This window comes from Bathycoccus prasinos, assembly GCF_002220235.1.
Source record: "Bathycoccus prasinos genomic : Chromosome_7".
Classification (NCBI taxonomy): Eukaryota; Viridiplantae; Chlorophyta; class Mamiellophyceae; order Mamiellales; family Bathycoccaceae; genus Bathycoccus; species Bathycoccus prasinos.
Genome location: NC_024002.1, coordinates 849270 through 875786, shown reverse-complemented (window position 1 = coordinate 875786; position 26517 = coordinate 849270). Strand labels below are relative to the sequence as shown.

At 48.6% G+C, this 26517-nt stretch overlaps 13 protein-coding genes across 13 annotated transcripts; 4 read left to right on the top strand and 9 right to left on the bottom strand.

Annotated features, from left to right (window-relative positions):
* Nucleotides 1-223: 223 nt before the first annotated feature.
* Nucleotides 224-2134, top strand: Bathy07g04430 (unknown protein; the record flags this gene model as incomplete). Its single annotated transcript, XM_007511900.1, has 1 exon — nucleotides 224-2134. The coding sequence occupies one exon, from the start codon at nucleotides 224-226 to the stop codon at nucleotides 2132-2134; it is 1911 nt and encodes a 636-aa protein (XP_007511962.1).
* Nucleotides 2135-2286: 152 nt separating this feature from the next.
* Bathy07g04420 (dephospho-CoA kinase) lies at nucleotides 2287-3039 on the bottom strand (the record flags this gene model as incomplete). Its single annotated transcript, XM_007512247.1, has 1 exon — nucleotides 2287-3039. One exon carries the CDS (start codon nucleotides 3037-3039, stop codon nucleotides 2287-2289), a length of 753 nt encoding a protein of 250 aa, XP_007512309.1.
* A 618-nt stretch (nucleotides 3040-3657) lies between these two features.
* Nucleotides 3658-4353, bottom strand: Bathy07g04410 (photosystem II reaction center protein Psb28; the record flags this gene model as incomplete). Its single annotated transcript, XM_007512114.1, has 2 exons — nucleotides 3658-3807; nucleotides 4027-4353. 2 exons carry the CDS (start codon nucleotides 4351-4353, stop codon nucleotides 3658-3660), a joined length of 477 nt encoding a protein of 158 aa, XP_007512176.1.
* A 368-nt stretch (nucleotides 4354-4721) lies between these two features.
* On the bottom strand, nucleotides 4722-6299 carry Bathy07g04400 (RVDE1; the record flags this gene model as incomplete). The annotated part of the gene is made up of 1 exon (XM_007511802.1): nucleotides 4722-6299. The coding sequence occupies one exon, from the start codon at nucleotides 6297-6299 to the stop codon at nucleotides 4722-4724; it is 1578 nt and encodes a 525-aa protein (XP_007511864.1).
* Nucleotides 6300-7107: 808 nt separating this feature from the next.
* On the top strand, nucleotides 7108-8673 carry Bathy07g04390 (zeaxanthin epoxidase; the record flags this gene model as incomplete). Its single annotated transcript, XM_007512236.1, has 1 exon — nucleotides 7108-8673. The coding sequence occupies one exon, from the start codon at nucleotides 7108-7110 to the stop codon at nucleotides 8671-8673; it is 1566 nt and encodes a 521-aa protein (XP_007512298.1).
* Nucleotides 8674-8852: 179 nt separating this feature from the next.
* Nucleotides 8853-10145, bottom strand: Bathy07g04380 (predicted protein; the record flags this gene model as incomplete). Its single annotated transcript, XM_007512058.1, has 1 exon — nucleotides 8853-10145. One exon carries the CDS (start codon nucleotides 10143-10145, stop codon nucleotides 8853-8855), a length of 1293 nt encoding a protein of 430 aa, XP_007512120.1.
* A 183-nt stretch (nucleotides 10146-10328) lies between these two features.
* On the bottom strand, nucleotides 10329-14066 carry Bathy07g04370 (predicted protein; the record flags this gene model as incomplete). The annotated part of the gene is made up of 1 exon (XM_007511986.1): nucleotides 10329-14066. One exon carries the CDS (start codon nucleotides 14064-14066, stop codon nucleotides 10329-10331), a length of 3738 nt encoding a protein of 1245 aa, XP_007512048.1.
* A 78-nt stretch (nucleotides 14067-14144) lies between these two features.
* Nucleotides 14145-17726, bottom strand: Bathy07g04360 (predicted protein; the record flags this gene model as incomplete). Its single annotated transcript, XM_007511822.1, has 1 exon — nucleotides 14145-17726. The coding sequence occupies one exon, from the start codon at nucleotides 17724-17726 to the stop codon at nucleotides 14145-14147; it is 3582 nt and encodes a 1193-aa protein (XP_007511884.1).
* A 638-nt stretch (nucleotides 17727-18364) lies between these two features.
* Nucleotides 18365-21223, bottom strand: Bathy07g04350 (predicted protein; the record flags this gene model as incomplete). Its single annotated transcript, XM_007511893.1, has 1 exon — nucleotides 18365-21223. The coding sequence occupies one exon, from the start codon at nucleotides 21221-21223 to the stop codon at nucleotides 18365-18367; it is 2859 nt and encodes a 952-aa protein (XP_007511955.1).
* A 103-nt stretch (nucleotides 21224-21326) lies between these two features.
* Bathy07g04340 (aspartate aminotransferase) lies at nucleotides 21327-22727 on the top strand (the record flags this gene model as incomplete). Its single annotated transcript, XM_007512109.1, has 1 exon — nucleotides 21327-22727. The coding sequence occupies one exon, from the start codon at nucleotides 21327-21329 to the stop codon at nucleotides 22725-22727; it is 1401 nt and encodes a 466-aa protein (XP_007512171.1).
* A 146-nt stretch (nucleotides 22728-22873) lies between these two features.
* On the bottom strand, nucleotides 22874-23797 carry Bathy07g04330 (predicted protein; the record flags this gene model as incomplete). The annotated part of the gene is made up of 1 exon (XM_007511847.1): nucleotides 22874-23797. The coding sequence occupies one exon, from the start codon at nucleotides 23795-23797 to the stop codon at nucleotides 22874-22876; it is 924 nt and encodes a 307-aa protein (XP_007511909.1).
* A 309-nt stretch (nucleotides 23798-24106) lies between these two features.
* On the top strand, nucleotides 24107-25270 carry Bathy07g04320 (unknown protein; the record flags this gene model as incomplete). Its single annotated transcript, XM_007512031.1, has 1 exon — nucleotides 24107-25270. The coding sequence occupies one exon, from the start codon at nucleotides 24107-24109 to the stop codon at nucleotides 25268-25270; it is 1164 nt and encodes a 387-aa protein (XP_007512093.1).
* A 126-nt stretch (nucleotides 25271-25396) lies between these two features.
* On the bottom strand, nucleotides 25397-26386 carry Bathy07g04310 (predicted protein; the record flags this gene model as incomplete). Its single annotated transcript, XM_007512161.1, has 1 exon — nucleotides 25397-26386. The coding sequence occupies one exon, from the start codon at nucleotides 26384-26386 to the stop codon at nucleotides 25397-25399; it is 990 nt and encodes a 329-aa protein (XP_007512223.1).
* Between the last annotated feature and the right edge of the window lie 131 nt (nucleotides 26387-26517).

The following is a 26517-nucleotide window of genomic DNA, read 5'->3' as shown; positions in this document are numbered from 1 at the left end:
AGAAGATGTGCTTTTCTGCGTTCGTGAGAACGGTCGACTCTCTCTTCTTGGAAAGAGATTAGAGTCGTTTTATCCTCCTCTTCAGACGCCTCGGGGTTCTCCTCCGAAAATAATAATAAGAAGAATTTTGAGAACGACGTTCACGACGATGAGAGCGAGGGAGAAAGGTTTATCGAGCGTAGCGAGGAGAAGAGAAACACTGCGAGCGCAGTTGGAGGAAAAGATGACGACGAGAAAGACTTTTAACGACGACGACGAGAACAACCGGAAAGAGGAGAACTGTTATTACGAGAAGGAGGAAAAAGAAGAGGCGGAGGAAAAAGAAGAGGCGGAGGAAAAAGAAGAGGCGGAGGAGAAGAAGACAACAGAGAAGGTGTTGTTATTACTGTTGTTCGAGAGAGAGATTGAGAAACATTCGGCGCGAGCGAAAGCGCTCAAAGAGACGGTGGAGGAGGAGACGCGTCGAAACGACGCGATGGAGAAGAACGTGCGCGAACGAGAGGAACGCGCGAGAAGAGAGAAAAGAGCGATGGAGAAAAGAGCGAAGAAGAAGAAGAAGAAGGTTGGAGGAGTTTTCTCTTCTTCTTCGGTTAAAGAGACAGAGGAGAACGCGAGGAGAGACGAAGATATTCGAGAGTTGATCAAAATTCGATTGAAGAGTTGCGAGTTTGAGTTGCGGTGCGAACGCTCGAGACTCTTTGGAGAGGTGAAGGACGTGTTTGAGTTGGAAAGCGGAGGAGAGAGGAAGGTGCGTGGAAGGAATGACAGCATTAGCAGTTACGGAAAGTTTTTACCGGATGTGGACGCGTTCGCGTACTCTTCGAAACAATCGACTCAGAACAACAACAACAACAACAACGACAACAACAAAGATTTGGACGCGTTCATCGAAGTGCTTTTCAATAGTAGTAACAAGAAAAGCGACGACAAAATTGAAAACGAAAACGAAATTGCCGCGACGCTTTCGATGATGAACAGATTCGTCACGCTTTTAGGTAAATATAGCTTCTGCCCGTCGCTCCATCGATCGACGCCGGGCGTGACGAACGCGACGGAGATATGGAAGCCGTTAGATTCAACGACAACGTCTTCGAGCAGGAATTTCGAGCGAGGCGGGAAGGAATCTTTCGACGACGACGACGACGATTACGCGCGCGACGAAGCCGTGAAAGTGGATGAGTTTTTTAGGAAAACTTTTGGAAACGAAGACGTGGTTTTGTACGGTGACATCGCCTCGCCCGAGTGCGAGATATTACCGCTGTATTACGCTCGAGCCGCTCCAAAAAGAAGCGGTGGCGTCGGCGGCGAGGAGGAAGAAGATGCGCGAGCGCAAAAGAAACGCCTTCTCCGCGCCGTGCGTTTGCTACAGAAATCGTGCGAAATAGTCACCGCGCACTTTGCCGCGGAAGTTACCGAACTCGTAACGAGCGATATCTTCGATGACGATGAAAATCAGTATCACTTCACTCGTCGCTTGATGAAAGAATTAAATGGAAATACAAACAACGCCACTCGTGGCGGTCCGTTTTGTTCATTACTGGTAGCGTTTGAAGCGCTCGTTGAAATCGCGGAAAGGAAACGTTTGCAGGATTTATACTACCGCTCGAGCGCATCTTCTTCGTCGTCTTCGATGTCGTGCGAAGAGCTTTTCTCGTCCGAGGACGACGACGACGACAACAACAAAGAAGGTTTCGAACCGGTTGTCGTGATATCGTCCTCATTACGAAACATCGACAACACGGCAAAGTCCAAAGCGACGATGACGACGAAAAAGAAGAACAGAAAGAGCAGCCGCAAGAGACAACTCGCGGAAAAAAGTAAATCGATGATAAAAAGCGTCTGGAGCTTCGTCGCCGAACCGACGAAGAAATTCGAGAAGAATTTGAAATTGACGCGAGTACCGGAAAACAACGACGACAACGACGAAATATCGAAAGTCAACCGCCCTCATCGCAACGCTGAAAACGAAGACGAAGATTGGGACGTCGTGGATGTACCACACACGCTCATCCGGAAAACGCCCTCCAGCAATAGCGGGGTTTCCAAAACGAAGAACATTCGTTTACCGCCACCGCCGTGTGAGGAAGAAAATCTAAACCATTACGTGCGAGCGATGTTTACGGATAAGCAATAGAAGGTATCAGAACAACACGTGTACAACAAAAACAACAACAACAACAACAACAACACAAGCAAGCAAGCAGCTCGTAGTTAATTATTTTGTATAAATAAATTCAGAATATAGTTAAATACATTTACGACTATCTACTTCTAGCACTTGTTGCTTTACCGCCCGCTTCCTCTCTTACTACTCCTAATCTCATCTACGATGCGTTCGATATCTCTCTCCGTCTCCTCCAACGACTTCTCGGTATCCACTACCCACGTCGCTCTCTTCCTCTTCTCCTCGTCCGGCATTTGCATCTCCCGAATCTTCTCAAACTTCTCCAAACTCATCCTCGCGCCAACCGTTCGATTCATCACTCTCTCCCTTTGCGTCTCCGACGAACACGAAACGACTAAAATCCCATCCACGGTATTCTCCAACTGCTTCTCGAAGAGCAAAGGCACGTCGAACACCAACACGTCCGTTTCGTCGGCGGCGTCTTCTGCGCTCGTCTCCTCCTCCTCTTTCCTCCTCCTCGAACGAACGCACTCCTCGACGAACCGTCTCCGCTTCTCCTCCACCAGCGGGTGCACGATAGCTTCCAGCTTTGCCATCTCCTCGGGTACGCCGACGACTTTCTCCCCTAACCGTTTCCGATCGATTGAACTCTTCGTTTCCGAATCCACAACGTCGTCGCCGAATATCGCTCGTATCTTCGTCACCGCTTCGCCTTCTTCGTATAACTCGTGCACCGCCGCATCCGAGTCAAACACTGGGACTTGTAACTGTTCTTTGAACATTTTCGCGACGGTGGATTTCCCAGAGCCAATCGATCCGGTCAGACCGAGTTTATATGCGTAATAACGCTGATTTTGTTGTTCTTGTCCTCGTTGTTCGTTTCTCTTTTGCTGCGCATCACCGGAGGAGGACATCGTCGTCTCGAGCGAAATCCACCTCGGGGTTGCTTTCCTCCCCGTCGGATGAGATGTCGTCCTCGCGCGCTCGACAGAAGAAGAAGAAGAAGAAGAACAACTTTTCCAAGAAGAAGACAAAGAGAAAGACAAAGAAAATGCACGCAAACTCGACGAAGCACCACTGAGAAACGGAATAGGCATAAATGCGAAACCAACGACGAGGAGAGTAGAATAACTCAAGCGCGAAGAGAATCCGATTTCTGAAGGTCTCGCGAAAGAAAACAACGGAAGAGAGAAAAGAACGCGAGAAGAAGTTAAAGAAGACAACAAAGAAGACAAAGATTTTAAAAGGAAAAGCATACGTTTCATCTCTTTCGTGGTTTCGATGCTAGGATTATGTAACACTTTTCTTCGTCCTCGAGTTTAAGCAGAGACATTAACACACGCGCTCGTGACGTCGTTTCGTTTCGTTTCGACGCGAGTAATAAAGAGCGTACGTATCAATACGCAAAGACGTCGCATACGTCAAACCTTCTTAAACGCTCTCTCTTTTCCTTCTTCTTAAACTTCTTTTCTCTCTCTTCTGTGCACTCGTCGTCGTTTTCTCTTCTTCTTCTTTTACGGTTCAAAGTACACTTACGACGTCTTGTTAAATCCTAATCCGTTATCTTCCGCGTATCGCGTCATGAATCGCATGAATCTTTCCCACTCTTGGGAGGAACGCATGATGTATCTCGCTTCTATGCATTTCGGTTTCCCGTTTACGAATTTCGCGTTCACGTCCACCTGTGTAAAGTTATTCATCATGGTAAATCAGAGTTAAATAGAGTTTGTTTGTTAGAGAAGAGTGGGGGTTCAGAGAGAGAGACAGAAAGAGAGACGAAGATGGAAACATCGAGAACACGATGATGATTTTGAGTCAAACGGGGAAGCGATGACGTCTGACGTTTTAAGATACGAAACACATCGCGCGATGAGATGATACAAAAGACAGCAAGAACTCACCGTGGTCATCTCGCCTTCCTCGTCGGACAAGTACATCCCCGTGATGTCCCCTGTCGCGCTTTCGAACACGTCCGGGTTTTCGAACGTGAAAAACGCCGTCCCGGACGTTCCGTCTCTCGACTTTGTGAGTTTCACGTCCGGGACGGATGTTTCCACGGAGTCTCGGACGAAGGAAATCGTCGCGCCGTTCGAGACGAGTAAAGACTTTCTTCTGCTGTTAAAATTGCTACTGTGTGGGTTGACTACTGATTGTTTTGCGTGTTTTCGGAAGGAAGCGAGGGTGGTGGTGGAGGCACGAAGGCCCACGCGCGAGGATAAAGTTGACATTTTTTTCTATCCGCGCGAAGAAAGATTAGTGGTGTTTACGTCCGTATGGATGAGAAGAAACTGCTGAGTAAGCCAATTCTCCGAAGAAAAAAGTATCAAAAAAAGTGCCAAAAATGCGTGAACGCTTTAAATAAGAAGAGAGGAGTTTGGTGTGTTTGTGTGTGTGTTTTTCTTCGGTGTACGAACATACTCGTATGCGCGATGAAAGTATTCAATGTATTTCTTCTCTGATCATCTATATGTGGTACAAAACAACACGTTGGTCCTCTCGTTAGTAGTAGCGGAGAGGAGTATTTAAGCGTGAAAGCGTCGTCGTCGCGTTCAAAATGCGGAAACGCGATTATTTTATTATTATTATTATAGTAGTATTATTTTCTTTCCGGAGCAGGATAGTAAGCGAACCCGTTGGTGTCCGGGTCGATCCGGCGGACTTCTTTTTCAATCTCGACGAGTTTCTTCTCGGCTTTTTTCAGGTTGATGTCGAAACCGACGTCGTTTTTACCGCCCTCGTTGCCAAACGCGCGTTGCGGGCCGGCGATTTTCTGTTCCGTGGCTTGTTCCAAGCGGAAGAGGTTGCTTTCCAACGCTTTGATTTCCGAGCCGAGAGCTTTCTCAATCTTCGTGATGTCCGATTCTAAAATTTTTTCCACGTCTTTACCGACCAGTTTTTCCGTGATCTTTTCCACGTCTCTTTCGACAACTTTCTCTACCGCTTTCACATCGTCGCCCAAAGTGTCCAAATCGGCGATGTTGGTCACTTTGACTTCCTCGGGCGCTTTACACGAGTTATCGGTGATAACCATCTTGTTCCAATCGACGTTCACTTTCTCCGCGGCAGCTTTCATGCGCGGAATAAATTCTGGCCGTAACGTTGGTTCAGTCGCGTATACGACGGCGCCACCGTACCCGTCCCACGCGTCGTTCGTGCCTCGGTAATACACGAACGCGACGCCTTTCTCTTCGTCGGCGTAGAAACCGTCCTTCGGGATGATCCAATCGTCTTGGTAGTGCAATTTCGTTTCCGGGTTCCCTCTGTTCAAGAAAATCGCCTTATCGTCCTCCTGGTAAAACCGTTGCACGTCGCCTCTCTCGTAAAATTGTCCGTTTGGCCTGTTCACTCTCCAATTGATTTTGATGTACATCTTATCGTCGTCGCCTTTCGCGAAGAAGTGTTCTTGACAATCGAAAATGTCGAAATCTTTATTCAAGCCGGCGACGATGTACCACCTCTTCTTCTTCGTCCAATCGTCGATGGTGACGTTCTCTTTCGTCTCAATCGCGTCAAAATCAGGCACCGGATATTCCCCCGTCGATTGTCTCTGCGCCACGCACGCGTTCCTGGTCACCGCGCACGTGTTAAATTTTTGCACCGCCGGCGACGCGTACAAATCCCCGCATCGAATCTGACAATCCGCCTCGTCCGGTTTCCCGAAACACACGTTCAAGCACGCCAACGATTCCACGCACTTCTCGTCAGCCAAGCACCCCGCTAACTCCGCTTTGCAGTTTTGCAATAAACAATCCCCGGTGCGCTTCGCCGTGTTTTCAATTCCATTTCCAGTACTGGCGTATGCGACTGATGTTGATGGTGTCATCATCATCATCGTTGGATTCCCTCCCAGTGATAAAGTTAACGCCGCGAGCGCTCCCACGGACGCGTTTTTCATCCTCGTTTCTATTCCTACTCTCGCTAACGAATTTTCCTCGGACTTCGTCTTCTTCTTCTCATCGTCAGAATCTGTGGACGACGACGACGACGAAAATTTCTTTCTCCTCCTCCTCCTCGTCGTATTCCTCCTCGCCGATGATGATGATGATGATGATGTCCAAGACTTTGAGTAATCATTCCTGCCACTACAACTGCTCTCGCTTTTGCCGCTGCAACTGCACGACGCGTTTCGAGAAGAACACGACGACGGAATTTCGAAACGTAACGCTGGTCGCATTTGAATAATTCAGAGTGTTGTTGTTGTTCTTGTTCTTGTTGTTGTTCTTGTTGTCTGTGTTTTCTTTGCGTTTGGTCGTAAATATATTTATATAATAAAACACGTGCGCGTTTGTGTGTGAATACAATGACGACGATGATGATATTATGCGCAGGTGTGTTGTCTCGGCTTTTCTCGTTTTTTTTTCTCGGATATGGCATGCACCAGTCAGAAAAACACGACAAAAAAGAGAGAATCCTCGTCATTTGGTGGTGGTGCTTTTAATAAAAAGAAGAGATTTCGAGACGACGAGATTTTCTTTTTCTTTTCTTCTTCGAACAAGGAGGGAAATAAAAGATACATTCGAGACAAAAAGAATCATTTCATCTTCTTCAGAAGAGAGCGCGCGCTTTGAAAGAACACAGACACACGCGCGCACACAAAACCAGAGAGAGAGAGAAAAAGACGACGCTTTTTTCTTCTTCTCTGATATAGTTGTTTGTTTATTTTGTGTTCGTATTATTTGCGAGGACCACAGAGAGAGAGAAAGAGAGAAGACATTTTATCATCTCGCCTCTGATAAAAGAGAGAGAGAACATCGAGATTAGAAAAGAGAGGAGAAGACATTAACATCATCATGTTTTTAGCAGCAGCATCAGCGCTCTCGACGACGACGATACTACCGAGAAGAACGAGAGCATCATCATCATCATCATCATCGTCACAATCGGCCGTCTTTTCTTCCGTTTCTTCTCGACACCCAGGAGGAAAAGCGAGAAAGAATTCGACGACGACGACGATTTCAAGAAAATTCAAGAGAGGAGTCGTGATGGTTTCTTCTTCTGATGATGATGAAAATAATTCCAACGCGAACGAGAAGTCATATTCAGTCGACTATGAAGTCTCCCCGGAAGTGGAAGCGACGCGTAAGCCGACGCCACCGACGAACCCGAACCTCCCGAAAGTCTTAGTCGCCGGAGGCGGCATCGCCGGTTTGATCACCGCGGCGGCGTGCAAGCGCAAAGGGATGGAAGTCGTGGTCTTTGAGAAAGTGACCAAGTATAAACCGTTCGGCGGTCCGATTCAGTTGCAGTGCAACTCGCAAGGGGCGTTGGATTCTATCGATCCGAGGATGGCCGAGGAGGTCTTTGCGAGAGGAATTATTACCGGTGATCGCGTGAACGGGTTGTTGGATGGGATTTCGGGAGAGTGGTTCTACCGCTTCGATACGAGGCAGCCGTGTTATATGAACGGGTTACCGCTGACGTTGGTGTTGTCGAGGTACGATTTGTTGGATATTTTGCGAGAAGGCGTTGGGGACGAAAACATCATGATGGGCACCATCGTCGACGAGTACGAGCACACGAACGATGGCAAGGTGATTGCCAAGTTGACGGACGGGACGACGCACGAAGGAGACGTGTTGATCGGATGCGACGGGATTCGATCGAAGATCCGTAAGCAAATGCGCAACGGGCAAGAGACAAAGTTGGCGTACGCCGGGTACGCGGTATATACCGCCGTGTGCGATTACTCGCAACCGTTTCGAGAGCCGCAGTATACGGATCCGTCCAAGATTGGGTACCAAGTATTTTTAGGCCCGAAGCAATATTTCGTCTCCTCGGACGTCGGGGAAGGGAAACAACAATACTACGCTTTCTTGGAAGTGCCGGAAGGTGGTCAAGACATCTACGCATCTTGCGACGACTGGCCCACGTATAAAGAAATGTTGTTGGACCGATTCAACGGTTGGGCACCGGCGATCAAGGAGAGATTGGAGTGCACGAAACCGGAAGATATCGAGTTGAGAGACGTCTGCGACGTGTTACCCGATCCGAGATGGGTCGATCGCAGAGTCGCGTTACTCGGAGATTCCGCGCACGCCGTACAACCAAACTTGGGCCAGGGCGGCGGTCAGGCAATTGAATCCGCGTACGTTTTGGCGGACGAATTATCCAAGTGCGAAGGTAAAAAAGGGGTTGAGTTGGCGTTGGTTCGATACGCCACCAGACGCTTTTTGCGAACCTCGAGCATCCACGGTTTGAGTCGATTTTCTTCGTTGATGAACACGTTTTATCGACGATACTTGGGCGACGAACCGTACGATTGGTACCCAGAGCCGGTGAGAAAGTTTTGGGAGAGCGTGGCGAAATTAAAAATTCCGCACCCAGGGTCGGTCATGGGCCAAATCATTCTCATGGGATCGATGCCGGTGATTTTGGAATACGTCGGCGCCGGTTTCTTTGGTTTGTTACCGGAATGGTTAGCCGGCGCGGCGACCGGGAACGGTAAAGACCGCGTGCCGAGGAACCAAGTTCCGGGCATTTCTGCGCCTTTGCGTGACTTGAAACCGGATGACTTCAAAATGAAGGGCATCCCAGGCATCGCAAAATAAAAATCTAGAAGAAAGACAACAACGCGCAGGCACGAACGAGAAAGATCTCAAGAACAATAATACTAACACACACAAACAAAAATTGTAAAAGTAAACACACGATATATCAGTTATGAAACAACTTCTTATTACAGTATAGCTACTACTTTCTTTTCTTTTCTTTTCTTTTGTACTTTGTTTTATTTATACGATTCCGGTTGGATGCACCTCACCAACGACGGGTTCGGTACGAACAGCATTCGCATTCCTCCGACTTCAATCAACGCGTGTGAATGTAGTCTCGCCCGTTGGTTCGTCTCAATCGGTTTGTTGTTAATCCAAATCGGTCTTTTTCCTACATTCCTTAACGTAAACTCTCCGTTCCATCGCAACTTCAAATACGCCTGCACTCTCGAAATCTTCGCCGCGTTGCCCTCTTTGCTCAAATCCACGTCCACGGCGCTATCCGTCGCGCTCCTCCCAACCGTGGACTCTCTCTTCGTCAACGTAAACATCGTGTTCTGTCCGATAATTTTCGCGATTATGCCACTTCTCGTCATCGCTCGTGATGCTACCGTCGTCAAATCTTTCTCTAACTTTGCAATTTTATGAATGTTCCTCTCTTTCCTCTTCGACTCTTGTCGTTTCAAGGTTTCGTCCAACTGCGCTTTGGACGGTAAAGGATCGCAATCGGTGAGAATAAACAACTCCGCGTCTTTGAAAAAGTTCACCGCGGCGGCGTTATCCTCTTCATCCTCCTCCTCTCCTTCGCCAGAAATTAACCTCGGCACTTCTCCGCCCCTCCTCTTCTTCCAACTCGTCCTAAAGTCGTCGCCGACGTTCGCCTCTACTTTCGGCGCTTCCTTCTCCGCGTACTCTCTCAATCGCTTCGCCGCCTCGTACGTGCTCTTCTCGCCGAACAAAATCCCTCGCCATCTTTTCTCGATTTCCTCCAGCGCGTACTCTTTCGAAAAGTTCACGATTGGAACGTGCGTTTGTGTGTGTTTTCCACCTTTCGTCGTCGTACTCGTTCTCGCGAAAGGGGCTGCTAAACTTTCCAACGCGCACCCGTTTTCCACGCATTTGATCAAAAGAAAGTCGTCCGAGACTGGCCAATCCTCGAGGACGAAGATGATTTCTTCCTCTTTCTTTTCTTCCTCGTCCTCGTTCGTTGTTTTTTTCTCCTTCTCTTCTTCTTCTTCGTCTTTTTTCGCTTCTTCTTCTGCTCCCCCCTTTGCGTCGTTTCCGTCCTCCTTTTCCTTTTCCTCGAGTTTGTTCGTCTCCGGCGTCGGGAACTCTTGGGTTCGATCGAATTCCATTCGAGCTTTTTCGTTAAAGGTGTTTGCGTCGTTCGCGTTCTTAAAAGCACAGTTGGACGCGTTGTTATCGACACGTTCGTCGTCGTCGTTTTTGGTCGTCGTCGTCGTCGCCGCGAGTGGTGTTGCTGCGAGCGGTTTCTCGTCGTCGTCGTCGTCGTTTATATCGTCGTTCATGTTTCTTCTGTTGCTTTTGTGAATGGTTGTTGGTGCTTTTTTTTTGTGAAAAATGAAGAAAAAATCGAGAGAGAAAAAAGAAAAAGAAAAAGAACATTTGTTTTTGTAGGAGGGCATTTATAAGAACACAACTTTAGTATTTATGGGATACGGGGACCGCGTGAAGTCGTCGGCGATCCGTATCTACTTGAGCACGCACGAACTCGCCGGACCGGAGACGGCGTTGGTGCACGTAAATTTCGCTTGAAAAGCAGTCGCGTCGCGAAACATGTCAAGTTGCGCCGTCGTCGCCGCGAATCCGCTCCACGAGGAAATGTCGTGGTTGAACGCAGAAGCTTTATAAAACATATAATCCATTCTCGTCACTGACGACGTCGTCCAACTTCCAATGTCTTGGTTGAACGCAGAAGCTTCAGCAAACATTCCATTTATACGAGTCACTTGCGCTGTGTTCCAACTCCCAATGTCTTGGTTGAACGCATAAGCTTTATAAAACATATGATTCATATCAGTCACTTTCCCTGTATCCCACTTCGAAATATCGCCGTTGAATGTACTTTTACCACCAAATCCTTTATGTGCACTTCCAGTCCATCCACTCATATCCGTCACCAAACTCACGTCCCAATTCGGCATCGTTCCATACGGTTTTCCAGACGCCCACTCAGTGCACTCGCCAGTTACCGGCGCTTCCGCTAAGCAATCCGAGACAAACGCGTGCCAACTCGCGTCCGGGATGCACTTGGTACACGCGCACGAATTCGGTGGACCGGAGACGGCGTTGGTGCACGTAAATTTCGCTTGAAAAGCAGTCGCGTAGTTAAACATTTGTGTCATATCAGTCACCTGCGCTGTATTCCAATCCCCAATGTTTTGGTTGAACGCTGAAGCGTATTGAAAGATAGCTCTCATAGTCGTCACTTGCTCTGTATTCCAACTCCCAATGTCTTGGTTGAACACAGAAGCGACATGAAACATCCCCTGCATAGTCGTTACTTGCGCTGTGTTCCAACCCCCAATGTCTTGGTTGAACGCAGAAGCTTGATAAAACATAGAATACATAGAAGTCACTTTCCCTGTATCCCACTTCGAAATATCAGCGTTGAATGTACTTTTACCGCCAAAGCCTTCAAATGCACTTCCAGTCCATCCACTCATATCCGTCACCAAACTCACGTCCCAATTCGGCATCGCGCCGTGCGCGCCGTATTTGTCCCACGAAGTGCACAAACCATCCATCGGCGCAATCGCTAAACACTCTGCGACGTACGCGTGCCAGTTTGCATCGAGAATCGGTTCCGGCAACGTGCACGTATTCGCCGGGCCGTCGTTCGCGTTCGCACACGCGAATTTCGTTCGAAACGAAGTCGCCGCATAAAACATGTCGGTTTGCGCCGTCGTGGACGCGACACCGGTCCACGCAGAAACGTCTTGGTCGAATGAAGAACACTCGTAAAACATCCGTTCCATGCTCGTCACTTGAGAGACGTCCCAGTTTGTAATGTCTTGGTTAAACGAGGCGACAGATTCAAACATTGCGTACATGTCCGTGACTTTGGACGTGTCCCAACTCCCGATAGGTTGGTTAAACGCCAAAGATTTATAAAACATGCTATCCATATTCATCACGTGAGAAACGTCCCAATTTGAGATGCCGTCGCCAATAAACGATGCGGCGTCGTAAAACATAGATTCCATGGATTTCACGCGCGACGTGTCCCATTTCGAAAGATCGCCTCGGAAATCTGTTTGATTGTAGAACCCCATGTAACCTCTTTCCGAGGAGTATTTTTTACCCATATCCGTCACCAATCCGGTATCCCAATTCGGCATCGTCCCGTACGTCCCTACTTTATCCCAACTCATGCATTCGCCGTATTTTGGTTCAAGTTCTAAGCATTCCGAGACAAACGCGTGCCAACTCGCGTCCGGGATGCAATCGGTACACGCGCACGAACTCAGTGGACCGGTGACGGCGTTGGTGCACGCGAATTTCGCTTGAAAAGCAGTCGCGTAGTTAAAGATGCCACCCTGCGCCGTCGTCGCCGCCAAACCAGTCCAGATGGAAATATCGTAGTTGAATGTATTCGCTTTGTAAAACATATTAGTCATAGAGGTTACTTGCGACGTGTTCCAGTTTCCAATCGGCTGATTAAATGCGTAATCTTCGTAAAACATTTCTTGCATAGACGTCACCGACGACGTGTCCCAGTTTCCAATCGGCTGATTAAACTTATACGCGTGACGAAACATTCGGTACATGTTCGTCACCTGCGACGTATCCCAGGTCCCGATCGGTTGGTCGAACACTTTCGCGAGATAAAACATTTGATCCAAGCTGGTTACTTTGGACGTGTCCCAATTTCCAATATTTTGGTTGAAAGCATACGAGTAATAAAACATGAGTATCATATCAGTCACTTGCGACGTGTCCCAATTTCCAATATTTCTATTGAACGATATAGACCCTCGGAACATTTGGTACATGTTTGTTACTTGCGAAGTGTCCCAATCGGAAATATCGCCGTTGAAATATCGTATATTTCCGGTGTCGTGTTTCGTCCCGAAGCCTTGACCCTCTGTCCCCCATCCGCTCATATCCGTCACCAAACTCGTGTTCCAGTCGGATATGACGCCGTGATTGGTTTTTGATCCCCAACTCGTGCACGCGCCGTTATAATTCTCACCTAAACAGCGATAGACTGCAGAATGCCACCCGTCGGCAGGGATAGGAGTCACAGTCTCGTACCACTGCTCGGTCCAATCGGGGTCGACGGTCGTGCACGTCGACGGATCGACAGAAAGCTTCGCAGAATTTGTGCACGTGTATTTCGCCTGAAACGCTTTCGCGTACGCAAAAATGTTGGAAAAACTGGTGACTTGCGACGTGTCCCAACCACTGATGTTTTGATTAAACGCGTAATCTTCGTAAAACATTTCTTGCATAGACGTCACCGACGACGTGTCCCAGTTTCCAATCGGCTGATTAAACGTATACGCGTGACGAAACATTCGGTACATGTTCGTCACCTGCGACGTATCCCAGGTCCCGATCGGTTGGTCGAACACTTTCGCGAGATAAAACATTTGATCCAAGCTGGTTACTTTGGACGTGTCCCAATTTCCAATATTTTGGTTGAAAGCATACGAGTAATAAAACATGAGTATCATATCAGTCACTTGCGACGTGTCCCAATTTCCAATATTTCTATTGAACGATATAGACCCTCGGAACATTTGGTACATGTTTGTTACTTGCGAAGTGTCCCAATCGGAAATATCGCCGTTGAAATATCGTATATTTCCGGTGTCGTGTTTCGTCCCGAAGCCTTGATACGTTGTCCCATATCCGCTCATATCCGTCACCAAACTCGTGTTCCAGTCGGATATGACGCCGTGATTGGTTTTTGATCCCCAAGTCGTGCACGCGCCGTTATAATTCTCACCTAAACAGCGATAGACTGCAGAATGCCACCCGTCGGCAGGGATAGGAGTCACAGTCTCGTACCACTGCTCGGTCCAATCGGGGTCGACGGTCGTGCACGTCGACGGATCGACAGAAAGCTTCGCAGAATTTGTGCACGTGTATTTCGCCTGAAACGCTTTCGCGTACGCAAAAATGTTGGAAAAACTGGTGACTTGCGACGTGTCCCAACCACTGATGTTTTGATTAAATGCGTAATCTTCGTAAAACATTTCTTGCATAGACGTCACCGACGACGTGTCCCAGTTTCCAATCGGCTGATTAAACGTATACGCGTGACGAAAGATTTGGTACATGTTCGTCACCTGCGACGTATCCCAGGTCCCGATCGGTTGGTCGAACACTTTCGCGAGATAAAACATTCTATCCAAGCTGGTTACTTTGGACGTGTCCCAATTTCCAATATTTTGGTTGAAAGCATACGAGTAATAAAACATGAGTATCATATCAGTCACTTGCGACGTGTTCCAATTTCCAATGTCTCCATTAAACGATATACAACCTCGAAACATTTGTTACATATTTGTTACTTGCGAAGTGTCCCAATCGGAAATATCGCCGTTGAAATATCGTATGTTTCCGGTGTCGTGTCTCGTCCCGAAGCCTTGATACGTTGTCCCATATCCGCTCATATCCGTCACCAAACTCGTGTTCCAGTTGGGCATCGTTCGATAATTGTTCTTCGAAGCCCACGTTTTACAATCTCCGTGAGTGTGCTCACTTAGACACTGAACGACAAACGCGTGCCAACTGGCGTCCGGAATTGGGTCGCCCCCGACGCACGAGTTTACGGGACCGTCAGTCGCCGACGCGCACGAAAACCTGGCTTGAAACGCAGTCGCCGAGTTGAATACATCATCTTGCGTCGTCGTCGCCGCCGTCCCCGTCCACGAAGAAATGTCTCGATTAAACGCAGAAGCAGCGTAAAACATGTTCGCCATGTTCGTTACTCCTGAAACGTCCCAATTTGCGATGTTTTTATTAAACGCAGAGGCAGAATGAAACATTTGATACATGTCCGTGACCTGCGACACGTCCCAACTTCCAACGTCTTGATTAAAGTCGAACCCTTTATAAAACATAGCGCGCATGCTCGTCACTTGCGAAGTGTTCCATTTAGAAATATCGCCGTTGAAGCGTGAAAACGAAGACTTCTTTCCGAACCCGAAATAATCATCCGAGCCGCTCATATCCGTCACTAAACTCGTATCCCAGTTTGGCATCGTCCCGTAGTTATTTCCCAATGACCACGTCGTGCACTCGCCAGTTACTTCCGCGACATCCTCCGCTAAACATTCTGCGATGAAAATGTACCACATCGCATTCGGTATCGGGTCTGGTATGAGCACGCAAGAACTCGGAGGTCCATTAGTTGCGCTCGCGCACACGAATCTTTTCAAGAACGCCGTCGCGTCGCTGAACATGTGTTCCGTATCCGTCACTTTTGATGCTTCCCACTTTTTTATATTCTTTTCAAACGCGACGGCTTGTGCAAACATTCCAAACATACTTGTCACTTGCGAAGTATCCCAATTCCAGAGGTTTTGATTAAACGCGGAAGCTTGATTGAACATCCCACGCATATTCGCAACTTTTGAGACGTCCCATTTAGATACGTCTTGGTCGAAAGAAGAAGCTTGGTAAAACATGTTCTCCATGCTTGTTACTCCCGAAGTGTCCCATCTCGATACGTCCGCGTTGAACGATGTTTGAGTTGCAAATCCTCGGTAGACTGTCCCGTCGTAGCCGCTCATATCCGTAACTAAACTCGTGTTCCAATAACGCATGGTGCCGAAATTTTTCGTCGACGCCCACGTCGCGCACTCTCCATCTATCGGCGATTCCGCTAAACACTCGCTCACAAAAGTAAAAAAGCTCGCGTCATCCGGGATGGCGTGACGTATTCTGAACCAAATTTGATGTAAAGTGGTCGCCGAGTACGCGGTCGTGGTTGTATAGGAAGCGTCGTCGCATTCCCACCGCGACGCGCTCGCGCCGGCGCCGATGCTCCAGTAATACGCGTCCGATTTATAAAACGGAGTTTCCGTGAAATCTTTCGCATCATCGACAGAATCGATTTCGTCTGGCAAAAAACCCGTGTGTCCATCGTGTTTTCTCGTCGCATTTTCTGTCCAGTGTGATACCATATTACCAGACGTCGAACCGCTCACGATTGCGGACTTGATCCACTCGCTCGTGAGCGAGAAATGCACGACGCGATTGTGATTCGAGCTCGTGCAAAAAAAACGAACAGAATCAACGTCGTTTGCCGTTAACGACAAATCGTTCAACCACGCGTGCGAATACCCTTCGTTCGGCGACATCGGTGGCGTTCCCGATACGAGCGCTTCATTCTCGCCGCCGACGTGCTTATACGCGAGTAACAAAATCCACCCGGTTGAGTCTTGCAACAACTCTTTGCCGTTGATGTCGATAACAGCAGCGGGTGGCGGCGACGGACTCGGAGGCGGACTCGGAGGAGGAAACGGTGAGCGGAATACGTACACTTTGCCCGCATTGGTCGCTTTATCGTCATTCGAAGTAGCTCCAATAAGAGCGGTATCGCCGTATAACGATACCGAAGTACCGGTATCGTCATTAGCGGACGCGTCAATCTTCGTCTCTTCATTCCAAGAAACAGTGTTGATTCCATCCGATCCATATGATCGCGTAAAAATGTACACCGCACCGGTATTAACAGTAATGAGAGCGGTATCGCCGTGTAACGATATCGCCTTGCCGAATTGGTTACCAGTCGCCCCGTCTGAAGCGTAAAGCATCGTCTCTTCAGTCCAAGAAACGGTAACTCCGTCCGATGCGAGTGATCGCGCGAACACGTATACTGCACCTGCATTCAACTCTGGATCATCCTCATAACTCCCCACCATTGCGGTATCTCCGTGCAAAGAAACGCTATTGCCAAAGTTACCCCAGGAAGACGTGGATGGGTTGGACGCGTACAGTTTTGTCTGTTGCGTCCACGTCGTCGTCGTTCGAGAAAAGACGTAAACGGATCCCGCGTTGGTGCCTTTATCATCGTCCGATATCGCTCCAATCAACGCCGTGTCTTTATGAAGTGAGACTGACGTACCGAAATGGTCGTAGGTAGCTGCGTCGGACGCGTACAATTTCGTCTCTTGAGTCCATGATGTCGAACTGACTTTTGTAAAGAAGTACACCGCGCCGGCTTCGGTACCCTTAGCATTATCGTACGACCTTCCAATCAGAGCTGTGTCGACATATAACGAAACGGAAGTTCCGAAATACGTCGATGCAGACGGATCCAATGGATATATTTTCGTTTCTTCGTTCCACGATCCACCCGATCGCATAAACACATACACCGAACCACTTCCACCACCTTGGTCGTCATCTTTCCAAGCTCCAATTAACGCAGTATCGCCGTAAAGCGATACACTCCTCCCAAAACTATCGCCGGCGACTGCGTCGCTCGCGTAAATCGTCGCACCCGTATCCTCGAGCATATTCGTCAAAAATATTGGCGGATTCGGGGGCGGATTCGGCGACGGTGGTGGACTCGGCGGCGGCGGATTCGGCGGCGGACTCGGCGGTTGATACACTTCGGATTGTTTCGCCTTCACTGCCAAACACATCATTTTCACTGCAGCAAGTTCCTCCATCAGGAGCTTGTTTTTAGCAACGAGCTCGTCCATTTCTTCATCCTGCTCTGCAATCTTTCTCCCCACTTCAATTTCTTCGCCGTCCAACAGCGTCATGAAAAATTTCTTCTTCACGGTCAAACTGCCGTAAAACTCGGTATCGTGCGCGAAGATGACCAAATTCTTTTGGCACAAATTCGTTTGCCGCCACTTCGGCACGTTCGAGACGCACTGCGACGACGCTTTCGCGCTACCGTCGTCATCAACTTCGGCGGCGGAAACGCCGCCGCCGCCAAAGCTCGTCCCGAAAATAAAGGCGACAAACGCGAACGCGAAAAGTATCCGCTTCCTAAACGAGAGACGCACTGCCAGTGGTACCATCTTCCTCGTCCTTTCCGTCGTTCTTCTTCTTCTTCTTCTTCGTTGTTGATGATGATGTTGTTGTTGTTCTCCAGCGAATGAGGAGGAGCGCTTCATTTTTTTTTTCATTTTTGTCCGTTTGTGTGTGTGTTTGCTGTCTCTGACTCGTCGTTTTCCGTCGTCTTCTTCGATGATTCGATGAAGATTTTCGTTTTCTCTTTCTCGCTTTGCGTCTTCGTTTACGTTTACGTCGTCTGCGTCTTCGTCGAGATCAGAGCGTCTCGTCTTTGTTGTTTTCGCCGATCTCGCGTCGTATTGGTTTTGGTGGTTGTTCAAAAAGTAAACGTCGTCTCTCTCCGATGTTTGCTCGTCGTTTCGGAACGAAAGAAAACCTCGAAGAATTAAAAGGAAGAGAAGGAGAACGAAGGAGATCGATGATCGCGAAAACGAGCACTGCTCCTCTTACTACTCGAGAGATCTGCTCCTTCTCCTTTTAAATCGCTGCCGATTTAAGATGATGGTACGATGCGCGAGCGAGCTCGTTTGTTCGTTCGCGGCATGCGTGTGTTTGCGGAATGAGACGCGTTTCTATATAATTTCTCAAACTCCAATTTTTCGACTTTTTATTTGAACGAAAAGGTCAAGATAAATTTTAGGTTTTTTAAAATACTGGTAGATACAAGACCTCGATTTTTTTCTCTGCTGCGCTCTGTTGACGCATCATCGTGCACGGATGATGAATAATAATAATATAATTAACAGAAAACGAACATGTCGTTGTCTTTCTTATCCACCTCTTTGGTTTCTTGAATCATTTTCTTGCCTCTTTTCGTACCGCAGACGCGTTCAATCTTCAAAGCGTCTAAGCGCGTGAAGAGAGCGTGAGCGGTTTTGTTACCGCTCACTCCTGCTCCTCTTCCTCCTCCTCTGAATTGGTTTTTGGTGTTGCTCTGGTGGTTTCTGGTTGGCGATGGGTTCTTCATGAACGAACACACTTCCGCGTAAAATTGCGGGTTTTCCGGCAACGAGTAGAAGAAGACTGAGTTGACGCCTCGGATGTTGCGTCTTTGGTAGAAGTAGGCGCGTTCGGAGAGGAGCAAACATCGCTTCCGGCCGTCAGCGAATAACGTTCGCGCTCGAGCGGCTTCGGCGATGTCGGTGTATTCGCTGTTGATGGCGAAGGAAACTTCTCGATCGACGAGGAGGTTTCGCACGCGGACAAACTCAAAGTAAGTGGCGCAGAAGATGAGTTGGCCTTGGTCTGGGTTTTCGCGGATGCGAGGAAGAACGACTTTGGCGAAGTGGCGGAAACGAATATCGTCCGCGTCTTGGATGTTTTTCTTGGAAACGCGAACGAGCTCAAACTCTTGTCTGGAGATGAGGTTGGGTAAAGTCGCGGATTCGTTTTTCCGTAGATTCCTCGGATCGTCCGGAGAGGCGACTAATCCTAGCACGCCTTTCTCTTTCGTCGCGCGCAAACGAAATTTACCCTCGACGTTTGCGCATAACGCTCCGTTAAACGTCGCGTTAATTTCTGCGGTTTCGAATTGCGACAGAAATATTGTCTGTCGCGCGCTAGCGGCGGCACCGTTCAGGTGAAACTCGTGACATCGATTCACGTCCACGTCTTTGGCATCTTTCGGTAACTGGTTGCACTTTTCTAAAACCGTTTCCAGATGTTCCCAATTTTGCATGGCGACGACGTCGCATCGGTCGACGATGACGAGCTCAATAGCAGAAAGGAAATCAGCGGCGCTTATATCGTCATTCATTGCGGTGACAATGCCGAGAGGTGAAGCGAAGACGATATCGGCGCCGAAAAAATCAACGAATGGACGCACGGCTGCTTTCGTGATTTTCACACCCAATCGAAAATGATCGTCCTGATTCCCTCGAAACAGTTCTTTATACTCCAAAGGCACGTGCGTTTTGTATTTCTTCTTCTTCTTGGTCACTTTGTTTATTTTCTTTTGCATTTTCTTCTTCCTTCGCTTCAACTCTTCGTCGTCTTCTTCGTCGCTCGCGTCCTCGTCCGAGGACGTTTCGTCGGACGAGTAACCGGCGAGGAAGTCATTCTCTAGACGTTCGAGTTTGTTCACCGCGTCGGCTCGACCGTGCGCGTTCGGACATAATTTCAAAAAGCGCATGATTGCGCGACCGCACACGTTTCGCATCGGCGAGAGGAATAAAACCGTCGGTCTCGCAAAACCTTGATCTCTTGGCGTGTCGTCGATGGAAATCTCTTGACCAGCTTTCACTTTCTTGGCTAACTTCTCGTTATTCTTACTCACGCGGTTTCGCGTTCGATGAATGTGCGTCATCGCGTGGATGAGTATCGCGTCAAGTTCGTCGTCTTTTTGGTTTCGCCAACGAAGAGTGGAGTCTTCTTTATTTTTTTTCTGCGACAAATGCGATATATCCGGAATGCGTCTGGTGTGCGAGATATCAGCGTACGTGCTCACCAAGTGATATAACTCCGCCTGCGCTCGATTTTTGAAACACGACGGATTCTTGTTCTCTTCATCTTCATCATCATCATTTTCTTGTTTTTCTTCTTCGTCTCGAATCTCGTTCGCCCGAACGATTTTCCAGTGTTCGCGGATTTTTAACGGAATGTCGCCAGGAAGTGCCAATGGATCTTCTTCTTCTTCTTCTTCTTCTTCTTCTTCTTCTTCTTCTTCTTCTTCTTCTTCTTCTTCTTCTTCTTCTTCGTCGTCGCTGTTTTTGTTCTTTTCGTTCTTTTTCTTTGCCTTTTTCATCGTCTTCTTCTTCTTCTTCTTCTTTGGGGCGAAATACGCCTCATCTTTAAACGCCATCGGTAAAGTCGTCACGTTCTCGCTCATTTCCCATCGCGCGTTACTGTTATTGCTCTCGTCATTTTTCTCATCTCCACTGCAGTTGTCCTTATTGTTAAATATCGATGTAAACGTCACCCTCTTCTCCCTCCTTTCCGCCAAAGTCTCCTCGTCTTCGTTTTGACATTTTTTCAAATGCAACGTCAACGCGTTATCTCTGTCTTCATTTTCAACGTCGTTCGCGCGTAAAGATCTCATCTTCTTCGTTTCCATCATCTTTTCTGCGTCACTCATCATTGCTTTTTCTTCTACTTCTTCTTCTTCTTCTTCTAACTCTGCATCGCTCGACGATACGTCCGATACGTCGTCCTGCGGTCCCATCCGGTCGAACCGTTTTTGCCTCTCGTCCGGGATCGGTTCCCACTCGAGCACTTTGCTCACATCGTCGATATCTTCCCCGTCTTCGTCTAATAATTCTCGCGCTTCTGATTCTTCTGATTCTGATTCTGATTCTTCGTCGTCGGAATCATCGTCCTCGTCTTCTTCGTCCTCGCCGTCGTCACCCGAATCGGAATTCTCATCGTCTTCGTCTTCATCACTTTCGCTTTTCCCGTCGTTACGGTTCCTTTTCTTTCCGATCATGTGAAAAAGCGCTCGGTGTGCGTCACCTTCAAACTTCGTTCGGACGATATCTTCGATCTTCTTTTCCTCCTCTTTCTCTTCTTCTTCTGATTCTTCTTCTTCTTCTTCTTCTTCGTTTGAAGAAGAATCGTCGCGTTTTCGACGGCGCTTCGCCTTCCCGGCTGCCGATCGAGGCATGGTGGTCGCCGTCTTTTGAGGACAAAAAGTGCCACATTTTCGCCGTCATTCTGCGGAGAAAAACAAGCGCAAACAACAACAACCTCTGCGTAAAAACGACGAGATGAAAACGACGACGACGAGTGCGACGACGAGAATTCCTCGAAACGGACGCCGTATTTTTCGCTCTCGTCGTCCTCGCGTGGGGGGTGTTTTGGTGGTGAAAAACAAATCACAATCCGGGGAAGCCGCCGAAAACGCCCCCAAAGCATCCGGAGTGGACCGAAGTTTAAACCCTCGCGTGCGAGACCTGAACGAGTCGAAAACAGTCGCTCTGACGGATTTAGCGAGAACGCTGAAAGAGCGAGGCGAAGACGTCATCGGCTTAGCGGCTGGGGAACCGGATTTTGAGACGCCGGACGTGTGCGCGAAAGCAGGCATCAGAGCGATTGAGTGTGGGAAGACGAAGTATTCGCCGAATCCGGGGACGGTACCGTTACGCGCGGCGATATGCGAGAAATTGAAACGAGAGAACGGGGTGGAGTACAAGCCGAATGAGATTGTGATTTCAAACGGGGCGAAGCAAAGCGTGACGCAAGCGGTGTTGACGTGTTGCGGCCCGGGAGACGAAGTCATCGTGCCGGCGCCGTATTGGGTGAGTTATCCGGAAATGGTCACGTTATCTGGAGCGGAGAAAGTCATCTTGAAGACGGACATTAAGAGCAATTTTTTAATCACGCCGGAACAGTTGGAAAAAGCAATCACGCCGAAATCGAGAATGTTGATTTTGTGTTCGCCGTCCAATCCGAGCGGAGCGGTGTATTCCAGAGAGACGCTGGAGAAGATTTGTGAGATTGTGACGAAACATCCGAGGCTGTTAGTTTTGTGGGACGAGATTTACGAACACATAATTTACGCCCCGAACGAACACGTCTCCGCGGCGTCGTTTCCGAACATGTGGGAAAGAACGATAGTGGTGAATGGATTCTCGAAGTCGTTCGCGATGACGGGGTGGAGGTTAGGGTATAGCGCGGCGCCGGAATACTTTTCGAAAGCGTTCAACATGTTGCAATCGCAATTGACGTCAGGTCCGAGCTCGATTGCACAGGAAGCTGCTTTAGCCGGGTACGTAGAATTGGGCGACAAAGGCGGCGCGCCCGTGGAACTCATGCGTAAAAAGTTTCAAGAGCGAAGAGATTACGTGATTGAGCGATTGCGCAAAATCGACGGCGTAGCGATTGAGACGCCCGGAGGTGCTTTTTATGCCTTTCCCGACGTCACGAAACTTTGCGGCGGCGATAAGGGCGGATTTGTCGAAGGGTTCGGCCCGGTCAAAGGCTCGGACGAGATGTGTAGGTATTTATTGCAAGAGGCGAGGGTAGCGTTAGTTCCGGGGAGCGCGTTTGGCGTGGACGAGTGCATAAGAATATCGTACGCGGCGAGCGACGAGACTTTGGAGAAGGCGCTGGATAGAATAACGCAAGCGTTAGATCCGAAAAAGTTTAAAAGGAGCGGTAGTTGGTAGCGAAACAGTGCTTTTTTTCTCAGAATAGTGCACACGCGTCATAGTTTAGCAAGGATGAGAAGGAATTTTTATTCTTCGCGCGTCGTGTGTTTTGCGCTCGCGCTCGCGTTTAAAATACAGCATTTTTAAACATCTTCTTCTCAAAACTAATCGCTTCTCTCTCGCATTAATATAAACTTGCTCCCTTTCTGTCCGACGCTGACTCTTAACTCTTCATCCAAATACGTCGTTTGAAACCACCCTTTCGTTTGTCCCGGCCTCACGCTTTCGATGAAATCAAACGGAACGGGATACGGCAACTTCAACTCCCCTCGATTGACGTCAAAATACCCGTTCGAAAATCGGTAAAAAAAGGATTGCTCGTCTCTCACGCCTTCAATGTTTGCTTCGATGATCAGCTCCACGTCTTTCCTTTCGCCGTTGAACTCAAACGTAAATTTGGCCACGTTTTGCCACTTCGCGTTCGGCGCCTCCTTCGGATCTTCCAACACCTGATACACGTTCTCCACCGTCGACGTGTTCCCCAACACCAGCGATTGCACTGGACTCGGACCTTTCTCGAACAAATATCTCTGCCAACTCTTCACGTCGAAAAATTCAACCACGTCCACGTCTTCTTTATACGTGCAAAGCAGTTTCCATCGCCCGCAGAGCAACTCGGTTCGCTCGATCGTGTTCTCGTCAACCATCGTTTGCTCCAACCGAGCGACGACCGATTGGAGTTTCGTTTTATCCAAACCTTTCGCCAGCCGTTTTTTGCGTTGTCGTTGGTTCCTTTCGTCGTCGTTTCTCTCGTCGTTCGAGGAAGAGGACGAGGAGGCGATCCCGAACACGTCGAACAGTTCTCTCTTGAGCATTTCTTTCGTCACGTCGTCCGACTTTGCACTCGAGGAGGAGGCGGACGCGTGCGAATTCGCGCGAGAACGATTTGTCCTCCTCGCACAATTTCGCTCTCCGCGTACCTTACGCGAAGTTTTGCACGAAAACCTCGGATCGACGAGCACATCACAGAGGACGGAAGTGTTGGTTGTCATTGTAAAAGTGCGGACGTTTTCCCCTAAAATCTCCATTTCAATCCGCGGTTAAGAAGAAGTGAAGAAGTGAAGAAGTCAAGAAGACGAAGAGGAGCGGGATACGCGCGACTCCTTTCTCTCTCTCTCTCTCTCTCTCTCGAAAGGCAGTTTGGTGGTGGTCGTTTGCGCTTTGCGAGACGCGCGAGAGAAAGATCGAGTGAAAGAGAAAGCAGTTGTTTCCCTAACGAACAGAAAGCGCTTCTCGGTATAAAGTTACAGAACGTCGCGTTCGTGTTCGCGACTTTTGAAGAAACGAAGACATACGGAAGAGAGAAGCGAAGAGCACGAGAAAGAACGTTTCTGAAAATGTCCACACTTGGGCCTCGACTGCACGCGATCGCGCTGAAAGCTTTAGAGTTCCCGCGAATTCTCTCCCCAAGCTTTACGAAAGATGTGTGCGTGGCCTCGGTGTACAATTCCGAGACATCGAGAGAGTATCGAGAGCTCGTCTTGTGGCTGGAAAATACCAAAATACGCAAACTCAAACGCGAGGGAGGGGAGAGAGAAAAATTGCTCAGCGAGACTCTGGAGGACGAGGCGTGGTCGAAAAATTACGAGGCGTATTTGAAGGCGTGCGAATGCGACGAGACGCACTTGAGGTGCGCGGAGAGTAAGATTGATTTTTTAATCAACTTGGCGTTAGCGGAGGAGTATCGGGATAGATTTGATATCGCGGAGGAGGAGGAGGAAAAGGAGGAGGAGGAGGAGGAGGGAGAGGATGCTGCTGCTGATGATAATGAGCGAGAACAAGAGAGAGCGAGAACGCCGACGGAGAAGATGCGAGGGATGGGGATCGATAAAGACGATGGTGGTGAAAATACGAGAGAGGATGTGATGATAGACGCAAACGTAGAGAACGTCGGGAGCGCGGAAAAGAGGACGAAAGTGGAAAACGAGAAAGGCTTCGCGTATTCCCGGTTTAAACCGAAAGAAGGAGAAACCGAAGGCGAAGGGAAAGGGAGAAGAACGGACGCGGTTTTGCCGTTAGACTCTCCGCTCTTGGCGGATTTACGAGACGTTCAAGATGTTATGGACGATGAAGAGACGTACGATGCGTTGATGAAAGTTTTGAATACGTTTGATGTCGTTCCTGCGTTTGAAACGAACCGACCGACGGTGGACGCGCGGCTCGTTCGATTAGCGACGAAGACTCTGGAGAGATTCGTGGTACCGTTCCAAGAAGAAGAAGTTGAGGAGGAGAAGGAGGAGGAGGCAGAGAACGACGATATGGAGAACGATGAGCCATCCTGGAAACTGGATTTGAAACTGAGCGACGAGGACTACGTTTTGCGCGATTCGGGAGTTCCCATGAAAAATCCAAAAGTCAAGCGAATGGTGGACGCTTTGCGCGTGCTTTACGTGAACCAACTGAGAGTCACGCAAGACTGCGCCGACGACATTTTGCTTCAAGTGCAATCGAGAGTCGCTGATCCTCGAACCGATGCGAAACAAGGCAGAGTCGGTCGATAAGAAAACAACAACGGTGATATATATGATGTACAAAATAGCTCTGCTGCTAAACTGCCGCATACGCAGAGAAATCGAGAAGGAAAATTTCACATAGCCAATAATATACATAGCCAAAAGCATAGCCTATTACACTATAAAATTACAACCTTCCGCTAATACTTTCCGCATGAGCGCTCTGCCTTTCCGGCTTTCTTTTCGATTCATGACTAAATTCAACAACGGATTCTTCTCGTCTACTTTCACGGTTTCAAATCCGAAACGTTCGTACACCCGCACCGCTTTCCCGTCCGCCTCTCTGACGTGCAACCACACGTCACACCCACCAACGCTCGGCACAAACTCTCCTATCGCTTCCAACATCGCCTTCGCCACGCCTTTGTTCCGATGTCGCGAAGAGACCGCCATGTTGCACACGTACGGCGCGTCCGAGGGCGGCGGGTTCGGATCGTCCACGATTCTCGAGCGCACGTCTAAAGCTACCGAGACTAAAGATATCACCTCATCTTCCGTTATTTCTTTCGTTTCTCCGTTTTTAATCGTCGTCGTCACGCCGACAAAACACACCTCGTACGGGTTATTCTTTTTGTTCTTTTTGTCATCATCATCATCATCATCATCCACAACGCACGCTTCCAATAAATATCTCAACACGAAACTTCTCGGCTTCTCGTCCGGAGACCCGCTGAAGCTCTCCTGAAAGACTTTCGCGGCGGCAGAAACGTCTTTCTCTCGTATCGCGCGCACGACGATGCTTGTTTCTTCTTCTTCTTCTTCTTCTTCGTTGTCCTCCTTCTTCTTCGCGAGCGTAAACGACCGACGAAAATCTCGAGCGATGTTTTCGATGATGATTTTGTCTCTCTCGACGACGTTTACGACGGGTGGTGTTGCTTCTGTTTTCGCTTCATTCGAGGAGGAAGAGGAAAAGGAGGAAAAGGAGCGAGAGGATATCCTCCTCCTCCTCCTCCTCCTGGTGTGAAAAGGCAAATGCGCTTTCGCGCGCTCGATCGCGTTCACGCTTTTACAAGCGGAGGCAACACCTTTGAGAGGCTCGACCATGTGTGATGATGGAGAGGAAAAAAAACTGTTCGCGCACTGATTTTGAGGAAAAGAAGACATCGAAAGAGAGCGAAAGAAAGAGACCAAAAATGGTCAAAAATTGCACACAAAAGCAAAAAAAAAGAAAAAAGAAAGAAAAAAAGAGCAGACCTTTTCCTTTTGCATTCGTCTGCACAAGAAACACACAAAGA